General features: G+C 33.9%; 1 protein-coding gene across 3 annotated transcripts in view; it reads left to right on the top strand.

Moving 5' to 3' along the window:
- The window catches only part of LOC109109169 (cGMP-inhibited 3',5'-cyclic phosphodiesterase A-like), a 95,120-nt gene that overhangs the window by 40,258 nt on the left and 39,545 nt on the right, over positions 1-15,317 (top strand). For 2 of the 3 annotated variants that reach the window (XM_042721629.1, XM_042721628.1), the window contains exon 2: positions 7,018-7,068. The exons of the other annotated variant lie outside the window; for it this stretch is intronic. In XM_042721629.1, coding sequence (XP_042577563.1) covers positions 7,018-7,068 — 51 coding nt within the window. The remainder of the gene's footprint in view (positions 1-7,017; positions 7,069-15,317) is intronic. 3 annotated transcript variants of the gene reach the window in all.

Genomic DNA, 15,317 nt, shown 5'->3' with positions numbered 1-15,317 from the left:
ATGTGTGACATGCATATTATCAGTATTAAAGCTAACATTAACTAAATGCTATGTATGTCTATATATTGTTTTTCTTGAAATGCAATTTTTATTATTTAAACAAATGATATGATAAATAAATGTCTGACAGATGGCCAGATTCACTTTCTTAATGCATGTTCCTTATATATTTTCTTGTTACATCCTGCTTTATTCCCTACAATATGTCCGATTGTGGCAGTAAAACATTTCATGTATTTCAAAGCATTTATCCCGCAATTCTGACTTTATAACTCGCAATTGTGAGTTTATCTCTCACAATTCTGAGAAAAAAGTCAGAATTGCAAGTTTAAATGATGTGATTCTGAGAAAAAAGGAGAACTCTGAGATAGAAACTCGCAATTGCGAGAATTTTTTTTTTTTAAATTTTATTTTTATTCAGTGGCGGAAACGGGCTTCCATATCAATATGTTTATTTCTTTCCTTGATAAAATGCTAGGAATGATGCGAAATGAATGATAAACAATTCTGATAACATCTGTCTATTTAATGCACATTCCTTGCAAATTTTCTTGTTGAATATCCTGCTTTATTCCCTAAAATATGTCCGATTATGGCAGTAAATGGTTTGTTATATGCATATTAGTATATCAACACTAACTAAACAGATCTTTTCAAAATATTCTGCCTGCAGATGTTTAATTATTATGATTTGGAATACATTCAGATGCATCTGTATGAGAGCGGTCTAAATGTATACATCGCTTTCCGTCCTCTGTTTTCCTTTCTGAAGTGTTTTGGCAGCTCAGCAGTGTTTTCCTCACAGTAACTTCTCTCATAGTATCGCTGCTGTGGCGCCGTTAGGATTGCATTCACTGCGCCTCCTGCAGGACGCCAAGAACAGCATCAGTAAATAAAATCAATTAAACGAGAGAGACAGAAAGTGAAGCCTAGTTCACTAAAAATCCAGCCTTATTTAAGTGTGAACGTAATTTGTGCTGAATCCAGCCTGAGCTGACAAGCGGAGCGAGGGGTAAGAGCCTGGAATGGTTGGAGGCTATTATTCATTTTTCATTGCAAAGACGAGACTTTTCACTTTACAGTCTGTGCACACAGACATTTCATAGCACAGATGCACAAATAAGGAGCCTATTTGCAGCTTTTTAGCCTCTTATGTTCTTTCTCATCAACAATTGAATGCAGGGCTTGAGAAATGGCTCATTTAAATGAAGCAATAGACAACACGAGTGAGTGTGTGGAGTAACCCGTGAACACGCGGGACGCTGGGTATGAATGAATCATTGTGAAACAAGCGAGCGGTAATCTGGCACTGGGCTGCATCGGTCCTGTGTGATTTCCAGCTCACCCACTGTCTCTACATTATTAAAAGCGCATTAGGGGCGTAATGGCTGAGAGATGCGTCTCAAGTCCTGCTTTCGGCTGCTGCAGCTGAGGGAGGTCACGTGACCCTGGCAGATTTACCAAAACACACAGAACGTCCTGAATGGAATACTAGTGTAATGCTTACTGCATACTATGCTGCGTACTGCCTACTGTTTTATAATGAGTATGTGAAACGTGTCATATGCATTTGGCACTTCAGCATGTTACATTTTTGTCACATCACCTTATTTCCTAGAGAAGTGTTTCGTTATTTAGTCATTCTTTTTTTTAACGGAATTTAGTTTTTTTTTTTGGGGGGGGGCATATATTTAATTTTATATAATTACAGTATGAACATAAATTATTATTATTATTTTGTTATCTTAGATCTATTTATGAAGATTTTTAATCAAATATAAAATTGAAAAACTCCCGATAAAATATTATTTTAAAATGTATAAATTTATAATAATAATAACAATAATTACAAAATATGTGCATACAGTTTTTCCTCCTATACATTTATCCATTGTAGAAGAAAAATGGCAATAAAAAGATACTTTAGCATCCATTAATTTATATAATATATTATGGAACTTTAATTCTGCATTTTGAATAAATTGTATTTTTATATATATTTTTTTTTAAATGATAACAATGACAATAACAACTGCTAAAAATGTCAATAAAAAGGTATTTTAGAGTCCTATAAATTCAATTTAATACTAATACTCATAATACTTATATTTTTTTGGGAGGGGGGGTATTTTATCTCTATTTATTTATATTTTTAATCCAGTGAAGAATAAAAAATGGCAATAAAAAGATTTCCATAATAATAACAGTAAAATTTATATTTAATAGTATTGTTTTTAATAATAATAATTATTGTTATTATCATCATTATAGTTTTGATTTTGAGTTATTTAGCTCAATGCTTTGTAATCCAATGATAATTAAAAAAATAATTAATTATAATAATAAATAAAAATATGCAATAAAAATATACTTTAAAGTCCCATACAGTGCATACTCCATAGCTCGTACTCACTCCATTCATAGAGAACATTCACACGCAGTGCACAGCATGCATACTGCAGAAATAGCAATGGAAGGGTAGTATGTTGTTCTGAACACAACTGCAGAGATGGAGAAATAGTGAGCGAGAGAAGAGCGCGTCTTTGCTGCTAGCGGGACTGCTGGCTGCAGCTCGTTCATGCAATATTAAAGCGCTGCTGCATCATGCACCTTATTATGAGGATTGCCTCATCTGTCACTTAGTCCTCTGAGAGCCGCGCCGCTCTGTCACGACTAGTTCTCCTCCATTCACCCCTTTCGCTTAGAAAATGGAGAGCTCGGTTATTAATGGCACATTATTGTCTGTCCCCACTACAATGATGTCTGAATAAAGAGAAATCTCATTAACACGGCCCGTTAGGGTCGGTCCCTTGAGAAATCCTCTCTAGCGAGCATTGCTTTTGTATCAGGGGAAGATAAACATTTGTGAAGATGCTTTTAAATCCAATTTTAGTTGCTGTTTTGTGTGTGCAAATATCTTTCTGCTGCTTTAAAACGGAGGGCAAGTGGAGTAATAGTTCAATTATCTGTAAATAAAGGCTGATTTGAGTGAGTGACGGTGTTGGCTGCGGCGAGCAGGAAAGCCTTTGAAATACCTTGGAAAATCTCTCCTCTGCCCATTCTCCTGCGTTTTATGAATAGTTTAATGATTTTAACAGCGGTAGATGAGGGTGGATCTACGTCAGGCTCTGTTATTAATATAGCAGCTAAATGCCACACTGCTGTTGCGGTGAAATAAACCCCAGACCAGAAGGCTGGCAGGTTTTGGAAAACCTTGAGGCTTTGCCTGTGCCGTGTTGACTTTTCAAAGAAGTGTTTCTCTCGGGAAGTCATCTGAAAATGTGTTTTGTCCTAGCGGAAGCTATTGCCTGCTGAAGGTGTTTTGTTTGGATCGCAGATACACCTGTCCTGCAGCTCGATCTCAACTAAAATGACTTGCCTGTTCAACTTTAGTGATGTTGGTCTTGTTTGTTTTTTTATTTAACTGAGGGAAAACAACAGGTGTGGATCTAATGTTTGTTGTTGTAGTTGTTGTTAAATGACTTTTCCTAAAACAGTTTTAGTTAATCAGGAAATTGTTAATCCAAAAATGAAAAGAAAAAAAAAACCCTGCTGAAAATTTACTCAACCTCAGGCCATCCAAGATGTAGATGAGTTTGTTTGGAGAAATGTAGCATTCTTCTATCACTTGCTCACCATTGGATGCTCTGCAGTGAATGGGTGCCGTCAGAATGAGAGTCCAAATAGCTGATAAAAACATCACAATAATCCACACCACTCCAGAACATCATTTAAAGTCTTGTGAAGAGAAAAGCTGCATGTTTGTAAGAAACATATCCATCATTAAGACATTTTTAAGTTCAGCGCTTTGCTTTTGGCTTAAATACCAGTCCATAATCCATTATAATGCTCCCTCCAGTGAAAAGTCCATCTCCTGTTGTCTCTCACAACAAAATCCACCCACATGTTTGTTTAGAGCTGGTTTGGACTGTTTTTTTTTGGAACGGTGCTTGATCTGTGCAGATTTCTCTCTTAATTCAGACTTTTCCACTGAAGAAAGCAATATCATGGATAGAGGAGTCATATTTTAGCCCCAAGCAACAGTTTGAAGTTAAAAACATCTTAATGATGGATTTATTTCTTACAAACAAACAGGTTTTGTCTTCTCCAGATGTTAACTGATGTTCTGGAGTGCTGTGGATTATTGTGATGTTTTTATCAGCTGTTTGGACTCTCATTCTGACGGCACCCATTCACTGCAGAGCATCCATTGGTGAGCAGGTGATGGAATGCTACATTTCTCCAAATCTGATGAAGAAACAATCTAATTTTGATTTTGGATGTGATGAGTTTTCGTAAATTTTCAGCAAATTTTCATTTTTGGATGAACTATTCCTTTAAGCTACAAATCACACTGTAAAATATAATTCATTTCATAGAATCAATTCATTCAAATGGTTTGTTAAATAACTAAAAAAAAAAAAATTTGTATTTGATATACATTTTCTGTTTCATATCGTCACTCTGAGATTCTGAGTGTATAATAAATCTATATGATTAAATATAATATAATGCTTCAACATATAACCTTGTAGTTTTATTGCCAAACCAATCTAAAAGAACAAATGGTTTGTGAATCATCCCTAGAAACAGCATTGTGTTTTAGGCCTCTTAAGAGCCAGAAAAGCCTTTTTGACTAGGCTTTGACTGTGATCGAACAAATGAATGAATGAATGCATGATGGCAAAGTCATGAAAGACAGCCATTGGTTTCCTAAAGCTGCAGCTGAGGACACGGCTTGACCCTCGGCCAGAGAGCCTTTATGTAACATTATGTAACCCGGCCGAAATTCCTGTGATTGACACTGAGTTAAGGACAGAACCATTTCCAGTCTGTCAAAATATCATGCTGCTGTGTGACAGACAAAAAGAAAACTAGCAGAAAAGTGCAGTGCTGGCATCGTGATACCAGCCATATTCATGTACCAGCGTATTTACTTTAAATGTGCAACTAAAGACGTCAGATATTCCATTTCCTTTGCTGAAAATGTAATGACATATTTAAAAATGATATATTTTAACAGTAAAAGACTGTCAGAATGCTACAGTGAAAAAAGAATTGGTTAACTTGAAGTTCCCTTTCTCTGTACAATGAAAAACTGCAAAAGAACTAATGGGACATTTCACGTAATTTTACACTAAAATAGTGTTAAATTCGTTTTTGGAAGTGGAAAGGAATGTCATCTTATAGTTTCTTAGTTTTTTTCTAATTACCTATATACAGTACATTAGGTGTTCATGTTTATTAGATTATTTTAGTGTTATGTGTTGTTGTTTTGTTTTTGTTTGTATAATGTGCACCTTAAATATATTAGTGTTTTCCTCCGCTTGTGAAAAGCTACTTTTGAATGATGACGTGACTTTCTTTTATGTTTTTTTGGCGGTTGTGTTCTATAAAGGTACAAAACAGATTTTAGTATGTCAATAGTTCAATATATTTCTATAATAATATATTATAATATCATTATGATATTATTTAATGTAATAGAATTATATTATTATCATTATTGTGGTACTCTGAAATATGTTTTTATTTTATTCTCTTTTATTTAGTTCTATATTTGATTAAAAATATCAATAAATAGATCTAAAATAACAAAAAATATTTTTACTGTAATTTTACTGTTGTTAAATCCACTAAATACGGTTGAATATATTTTTATAATGGTATATTTAATATCATTATGATATTATTTATTTTAATAACATTAAATATAAATAATATTATTTATTGTTATTGTTGTTGTTGTACATTATTGGACTTATTATATTGTTTATTTTATGCTATATATATATATATATATATATATATATATATGTATATATATGTATATATGTATATATATATTTACATTTACATTTATTTTATCCAAGTATATATATTATGTTATTAAAAATAACCATTACATCTAAAATAACCATATAAATAACCATTGATAGATCTAAAATAACCCAAGAATAAATATATTAAATCTAAAATATATAAAAATATTTAATAATATATCAATATTGAATACAAAAATAACAATTTTTATACGTTTATAATTATTTTAAATATTTTTTTTTTTTTTATTTTTTTTTTTTTGTTTTTTTTTTTTTTAAATTTTTAAATTTTTTAGTTTATTTGTTGTTTTTTTGTTGATGAATGCTACATGTATTTTTTTATAGTGCAGATTACACGTGTAAAATTGAACTGTTGTTTTTGTCTTTTCCATGACTGTTTCCCTCAGCTTGGGAGAATATATTGAAAGTTATTAAGGCGTTCTCCGGCTGTAAATACTCCTATAGTCCTGTCATGTCCGTGCTGTTTCCCAGCGGTGTCACAGAGCTGACCGGTCTGAGGGTGGCCCAAGTGAAAGCAAGTCCCCTGATTTACAGCCTGTCCCGCTGTACACAATAAACCCAGACAGAATGCCATTTGTTTGGCTTCCTCTCCCTTTAAACCAAAGGAAAATATTCTGCATTTAATTTTTAAAAGTCCAGTTTCCCAGGCTCGTGTCCTGAGGTTACTTCGGAGGGGTTGAAAGGGCACCCCTGGCATCTCGTCCTCGGGTGTTTCTCGGACAGGGTGCACTTCAGTTGTGGGCGACACGTTTTTATGTGCGAATCTCGAGCCAACGAGGCCTGTTTTCCACCCTGCGGGAACCTCCTACTGTCTGTTAATTAGAGTGTGTAAAGTTTACAGCCTTTGAGAAGCTGTTAAGCGGCAAAGAGCGGCGAGTAAAGGCAGCCTGACTGTGAAATTGAATTATGAGCGTTGTGTCACTGAACAAAATGGAAAGTGTGCGAGAGGGAGGAGGGAGAGCGAGAGAGAGAGAGAGAGAGAGAGAGAGAGAGGAATCCCTGGAGCCCTGATACTTCCTCTCTCTCTCTCTCTCTCTCTCTCTCTGTGCTGTGTTTTTAGTGAGCGAGGTAGAGCGTGTAGCCTCACTAGATGCTGAATAGTGAATGGTGAATGGAATATGCGCTGCACCGCTGTGTGTGTGTGACTCTTAACTTCCCGTCTGTCTGTCCACAGATGCTCCCACAGCAAGAATGGGACCACAAAAGAGGCGCCCGAGGATCTCAGGTCAGTGTCTGGATGATTAAAAAAGAGCTGATGAGTGAATCTGAAAGAACCTTTCTGAAGAACCTTTCTGAAGAACCTATTTCGTCCTATATATATATATATATATATAGATATATATAGATATATATAGATAGATAGATAGATAAAAGCATAATCCTCCTAAAATTCGCAAAATATTTTTTTTGAATGATGTAACTTAAAGAAATTAAAGCCCGTTTTAGAGTAATTAAGGATTTATTTGCATTGTGACATTATTTTCTAAACAATCAAGCATATTTCTCCCAAAATTCGTGAAAGAAAAAAAAAGAAAGTGTATTTTTGTTAAATGAAAATGAGGCCAATTTTAGTCATTAAGGTTTTATTTGCCATTATTATGACATTATTTTAAAAAATAAAAAAATTCAAAAATTCTTCCACAGTTTGCAGAAGAAAAAATTATAAAATTTAGTTTTACTTAAAGAAAAAATAATAATAATAATTTAAAATAAATAGCTTATTTTAGAGTCATCAAGGTGCCTTGTGACATTATTTTACAAACAATAATAATAATAATTTTAGAGTCATCAAGGTGCCTTGTGACATTTTTTTACTTATATTTAATAATAATAGTATTGATAGTATTTAATGTATATTATTTTTAAAATAATGAGAATAGAGTTGGTGGTGAAATAATTTTCTCTCAGAAATTGCTAGTGTATTTCACAAATAATTACAAGGAAATGGTAAGTAATGCATTAAATTAATCGTGAACGTTTGAAGTAGAAAAACTCAAATAGTTTTTTTTTTTTAAAAATACACTACAGTATTATTTGTTTTTATTCAACTTCAAAAATCATTTACAGTGTGAGAATAAAAAAAAAAATTAAAACATTCAGACGCAAGGAGATTTTCAGCACTGCATTAATGAAAATTTGAGGTTAATTTGTGCTTAATTGTCAAGAAAACAATGCCACACTCAAGCAAGTCTTAATCGTCCGGAATTGTTCTTAATGCGAAATACAATTTCTAATCTTGTACTTTTTAATTTGGGGTGAAGTGGGGCCTGTGAGTTGTTGTTTTTTTTTGTTGCTAGATCTCTGATTAATCATTATGACTACAGTGTAAATAAGTCTGTGAGTTGGTGACCTGTGTGTGACCCCGTGCTTGTAACCGAGATATGAGCTCTTTTAAACACCCCAGTGACATCATCACTCTTGACTTGCTCTGCTGCTCCTTTGAACTCTGGAACTTCAAAATATGAATATGCTTGTGTAATTTAAGGACGTGCATCAGAAACATTCTGTCATGCTAAAAAGTGTTTTTCCACCAAAATGATGTCACTTCCTGGAGGATGATGTCGGTAAACAACTGCCAGGATAAAGGTCTGGCTATTAAGAATCGGTATTTTGCATCTTGTGAATGTTGTTGTTTAACTTTAGTAGTTATGTAATAATGTTACTATTTGTTAATAATAATAAAAAATAATAATAATATAAAAAAAAGAAAAGGAACTACCAAGAAAAGGGGTATTGAAGATGGGGGAGGGGGAACCTTCGAATTGATTATACAAACCTGATTCCAAAAAAGTTAGGACACTGTACAAATTGTGAGTAAAATAGGAATGGATTAATTTACAAATCTCATAAACTTATATTTTATTCACAATAGAATATAGATAACATATCAAATGTTGAAAGTGAGACATTCTGAAATGTCATGCCAAATACTGGCTCATTTTGGATTTCATGACAGCTACACAATCCAAAAAAGTTGGGACAGGTAGCAATAAGAGGCCGGAAAAGTTAAATGTACATATAAGGAAGAGCTGGAGGACCAATTTGCAACTTATTAGGTCAATTGGCAACATGACTGGGTATAAAAGGAGCCTCTCAGAGTGGCAGTGTCTCTCAGAAGTCAAGATGGGCAGAGGATCACCAATTCACCCAACGCTGCGGCGGAAAATAGTAGAGTAATATCAGAAAGGAGTTTCTCAGAGAGAAAAATTGCAAAAGAGTTTTGAAGTTATCATCATCTACAGTGCATAATATCATCCAAAGATTCAGAGAATCTGGAACAATCTCTGTGCGTAAGGGTCGAGGTGGTAAAACCATACTGGATGGCCGTGATCTTCGGGCCCTTAGACGGCACTGCTTCACATACAGGAATGCTGCTGTAATGGAAATCACAACATGGGCTCAGGAATACTTCCAGAAAACATTGTCAGTGAACACAATCCACCGTTGCCGGCTAAAACTCTATAGGTCAAAGAAGAAGCCATATCTGAACATGATCCAGAAGCGCAGGAGCGTTTTCTCTGGCCAAGGTCTCATTTAAAATGGACTGTGGCAAAAGTGGAAAACTGTTATGTGGTCAGATGAATCAAAATTTGAAGCTCTTTTTGGGAAAACTGGGACACCATGTCATCCGGACTAAAGAGGACAAGGACAACCCAAGCTGTTATCAGCGCTCAGTTCAGAAGCCTGCATCTCTGATGGTATGGGGTTGCATGAGTGCGTGTGGCATGGGCAGCTTACACATCTGGAAAGGCACCATCAATGCTGAAAGGTATATCCAAGTTCTAGAACAACATATGCCCCATCCAGACGTCGTCTCTTTTAGGGAAGACCTTGCATTTTCCAACATTACAATGCCAGACCACATACTGCATCAATTACTACATCATGGCTGCATAGAAGAAGGATCCGGGTACTGTAATGCCCGCCTGCGGTCCAGATCTTTCACCCATAGAAAACATTTGGCATACATCATAAGAGGAAGATGCGACAAAGAAGACCTAATACAGTTGAGCAACTAGAAGCCTGTATTAGACAAGAAATGGGACAACATTCCTATTCCTAAACTTGAGCAACTTGTCTCCTCAGTCCCCAGACGTTTGGCAGACTGTTATAAAAAGAAGAGGGGATGCCACACAGTGGTGAACATGGCCTTGTCCCAAACTTTTTTGAGATGTGTTGATGCCATGAAATCAACTTATTTTTCCCTTAAAATGATACAATTTTCTCAGTTTAAACATTTGATATGTCATCTATGTTGTATTCTGAATAAAATATTGAAATTTGAAACTTCCACATCATTGCATTCTGTTTTTATTCACAATTTGTACAGTGTCCCAACTTTTTTGGAATCAGATTTGTAAGCTAAAAGAAGATTTTTAGGAAACTGTGTTTTGCCATATAGATTTTCTAATATATAGATAATATAATAAGTTATGAAACAGATTGAAAGGATTGATTACTTTGGATGTGTACACATGCTAATGTGGTTGCATATTAATATATATAAATTAATAAATATATAAATAAAAAAAAAATTTAAATCCCATCTTTGGGGTTAACGACTTAATTGATTTTTAATGTAATATTATTACTAAGTTCTATAAAAATAAAATAATAATAATAATAATGTACCCAGGGGAAAAATTATATTAGAAACAAGAAAAATAAACTGATTATCAGTTAAAAGAATATTTTAAGAAGATTAAATAATAATAATAATAATAATAATAATAATAATAATAATAAATAGTGTACCTGGATGAAAAATTATATTGGAAACAAGAAAAATATATAAATTGATTACAAAAGATTGGTTCTATTAACTATGTTAGTTAACATAATAAACATGATGAACTAGCAATGAACAATAATTCTAAAGCACTCTTAGTTAATGTTATTTTCAACCTTAATGTATTATTAAAATTAAAAGTTGATTCTGTTAGCATTATTTAATAGACCTGAATTTACAATGAATGAACGAACTAATTTATTGTCATTGTTAGGTAATCTTGGTTAATGCATCAAGTAATGTCAACTAGGGCTGTAGTACTTGAACTGGAGATATTCTTCTATCATCTTGGATTTGGTCATTGGACTTGCCAGATGTTCTCGTTGGTCTCAACCGAGTCCAGCAATATGCTTTTTTCTCTTTCAAAACAAAACCCCATTTGCAGTAGCTCTGCTACTAAATTCATTTTAAAAATGCCTGTCCTTGTACAGCTATGATCAGCTGTTTCTCCATCTTGACTTAGCTTTCAATTTTGTTACGGAAAAGGATGAAGCTGATTTATTGATTCTTGTCACATGAAAAGTTTAGATGTTTCTAATTTAATTTTCTACCTGTTAGATTGTGTTTTATTAACGTCTACACCTACCCCAGCCTTAGACTTACCCTTTACAATTATGAAATACTAATTAATGTTGTACAGTATGACAAAAATGACTCTGTATTTATGTGCGCATGAATACAGAGCCTTAACCACGCGCATGTGTCATATCCTGACCTTTGCGTGTGTGTGCTGCTGCGCCAAGGCATCAGTCATTTTAATTTTTGACCACAGACATAATGTCAGTAAACAGCAGCATTATAAAGTAAATTAAATGTAAATAATGTACATAAAAAATAATTTTATCCTACAGCTCCAGACTCGGTCGTGGAGGGCCGGTGTCCTGCAGAGTTTAGCTCCAACCCTAATTAAACACTCTTGAACCAGCTAATCAAGCTCTTACCAGACACACTTGAAACTTCCAGATAGGTGTGTTAAGGCCAGTTGGAGCTTATCTCTGCAGAGCACTTGCCCTCCAGGATCTAGTTTGGAGACCCCTGTCCTTCAGAGTTGTTACTTTGCACATGCTTTTTGATCATTACAAATAATAATGTAAAATTATTTTCTTAGAATAGGAGATATGCTGTCTCTCGCATCACATACATTATCAGTAGTTAAGTATGTGGTCTTGAAGAGGATCCTTTTTTCTCTCATTTGGACTCGGTCTTGACTTGGACTCAAAACTTTTGGACTTGTACTTGAGTTGGACTCGAACCTCTTTGGATTCGGTCTTGACTCGGTCTCGACAAGTCCTGGTATTGGACTTGTCTTGGACTCAACAAAGCTGGACTTGACTACAGCTCTAATGTCAACTAATGGGATCTTATTATAAAATGTTATAGATTTTATAATATATATAATGGATAATTTATTACTACCCAGAATGACAGAAGGAATGATCATCTTGTGTGTGAATTTACTATTTTTTATTCAGAAACTCCCCATAGTGTGTGTGTGCGTGTGAAAGTATGTGTGCGTGTGAAAGTGTGTGTGTGTGTGTGTGTGTGTGTGTGGTGTTATTGTGTGTGAATTTACTATGTGTGTGTTGTGTGTGTGAGTGGAGGTGGTGTCTGTGGTGTCTATGTTTATGTTTTTCTGTTCTCGGTGCCTGTGCGTTTGTCCCTCAGTGCTTCATTCATTCCCAGCAGTCTAACCTCTACCTATTTCTGCCTTTGCCTGCGACAGAGAGGAAGCTCTCGAGTCCTTTTCTTTCCATTGGTCGCTCTGCGCCGGGGCATCGCGGCACGGCAGAAAGATGGCGCATCCATATGTAGCGCTAGCAGCCTTTTGCATGAAGGGATTTGTGTTAAATTCCGCTGAGGAGAAACTAGACCGCCGGAGAGCAGACTATTGCGGCACTGAAAAATACATACGTTAAAGCGTAATACAAGGCTGAACATGACCTTAAAAATCAGCTGTCAGTCAGAGAGTCTCATAATAGAGCTGTCAGAGCGTGCCGGGCCAGTGAGGGCACCTCCCATAATGCACTGGGCCTTGGGAGAAGCGTGAGGCCGTGAGCTGATAGTGCGAACAATGCACAGGAGGAAAGATTGCTGTGTGTGTGGAATCGCCATTCTTAGTGAGCGTCTTGTGTGTGTGTGTGTGTGTGTGTGTATTTGTGTTTATCTATGCAATTGCTAACAGCAGTCAGCAGTCAGCAGTAACAATAGGTGAAGATATAAAGATACAAACATAGGTTAGGCTAATGCACTACTTCATTTGTGCATTCTCCATTGACAGTCATTCAGGGTGATTATAGTTAACTGTAAAACGGAAACTAAAGCTAAAACAAACAAAAAAACTAAACTGAAAAAAATCATTATTTGAAAAAAAAATTTACTTAAATAAAACAAGCATTAACTTATATAAAATCAATTATAAAAAAAACTTTTTAATATATAAAAATAGCATTTCTTAAAAATAAAAATTAATCAAAAATATCTAATATGTGTGTGTGTGTATATATATATTTATATTATGACAAAAACACACAATAAAGTTACTTAAACTTTAACTAAAATTATAATGAAAAAGGAAAATTCAACTTATTCAAAATATTAATAAAAACTATAATACTTTCTTGATAATACAAAAACAAAACTGTAGTCAATCAAAAATAACACTGTATTTGAACTTTGTATTATTTTGTATTCCAAAAATGTTTATAAACACACATGAATTGAAATTAATTCATTGTTAATAAAATAGTTTACACTATATTCTATTCTATTATATTTTTGTGTTTATGTACAGAAGGCTCTTAAAAGCATGAATTTGACTTTTAAATAGTTTACACTATATTATATTCTATTATATTCTTGTGTTTATGTACAGAAGGCTCCTAAAAGCATGAATTTGACTTTTACTATCTTTAACTAACATGCTTAAAATTCAAGTTGACCATAAAGTGAAAACTTTTTGTTAATGTATGATTATAGTGTCTTATGACAATTCTGTCAATGCAATATGTGCAAGCTTGTATAACTACAAGTGTCTGCATTTCAGGCAAATGAATAGTGGGGAGTGTGTGTGTGTGTGTGTGTGTGTGTGTGTGTGTGTGTGTGTGTGTGTGTGTGTGTGTGTGGGTGACCGTGTGTGTGTGTGTGTTCAGTGTCTAAGCCTTCTTATCAGAAGGATGTCCTCCCGCTGAGGATCGATGCTGCTCTTTCTGCTTCACAGCCATATTCAGACACACATGATGCACAGACATTATTTGTGTGTGTTTGAGAGCTAACAGAGCTCGCTCTCTTTTCTAATTAACCAGTTGTTTTATCATTAGTCAATTAGGGGACTTGGTTCTCTCTTGTCTCTGTATCGTATTTGCTGCATGAAAGACTGATTAGCACTTCAAAGTTCTCGTTCACCCACCAGCTTTCAAAGTGCAGCCGATGGTGTGCATGATTTCTGCCTGCTTTCCTCTCATTGATCTGTGGAAAGCAGCCATCTCCAGGATCCCGAGGCTGATAAAGGTGTGCAGTAGTGCAAACACGGCTGACGGCTGAACCTGTGACCCTTGACCTGACGGAGAGCGAGTGCGTGCACCTCAGGAGACCCGTCTCTTCCTCACTCCCTTCCCAGGGTGCACTGCGTCTCCCATGTGGCTGTGTTGTTAGTGTTTGTGTTCAATTACCGTCACTCTCATTAGCAGCCGCCACGTCACTGCTCTTTTACATAAACTTTTCTAACAAAAGAACTTTCACATTATGTTTTGCCCCAAATAAAATCAAGGAAATGTAATGTAATAATATGTATTATATATTATGTCATATAATGCATTTTAACCTCAAAATTCATATCTGTATTGCATGTAAACATTTTACTTTTAATTCAATTCAGTTCAATTAAAAATAGAGAATTAGCAAAGTTTACTATTTTCTTATGAGATCTCTATTACTGTATAATAAATAATTACTGCGATGGTTTGCTTAATTAAAAGAGAGTTAATTAAAGCATTAATTAAAGAGAGTACAAAAATTGTACCATAATGTATAAATACTTTCAATAAGACTTTTTATTATTTTGTGCATTATAGTAATATTCTATTAATTTTAATTTGTGCAATATTCGGAAATAGAAAAACAGATATATATATATCAAATTTAAATATATTATTAATTTGGGGTGAAAAGAAATAAGAAATTATATTTAGCATGTAATTATATATTATATGCTATATTATATTATATTATATTATATTATATTATATTATATTATATTATATTATATTATATTATATATATATATATGGTGTGTGTGTGTGGTGAAGTGTGCGTGGTGTGTGTGTGTGTGTGTGTGTGTGTGAGTGTGCGCGTGTGTGTGTGTGTGTGTGTGTAAATTAAGCTATATATAAATATATATAAATAAGTGAACATTACTCGTGATTAATCACATTTTTGTTTACATAATATATGTGTGTGCTGTGTATATTTATTATGTATATATAAATACACATACACTATATATTTTGAAAATATTTACATGTATTTAAATTTAAGAAAATATGTTATGTTTTTATGTTAAATATATTTATATACAATATAAATTATATGAATATATATATATATATATATATATATATATATATATTATATATATATATATATATATTCATATAATTTATATTGTGTGTAAATATATTTAATATAAA

The sequence above is a fragment of the Cyprinus carpio genome, chromosome B4 (genome assembly GCF_018340385.1).
Source record: "Cyprinus carpio isolate SPL01 chromosome B4, ASM1834038v1, whole genome shotgun sequence".
Classification (NCBI taxonomy): domain Eukaryota; kingdom Metazoa; phylum Chordata; class Actinopteri; order Cypriniformes; family Cyprinidae; genus Cyprinus; species Cyprinus carpio.
This window is presented reverse-complemented; position numbering and strand designations above follow the sequence as displayed.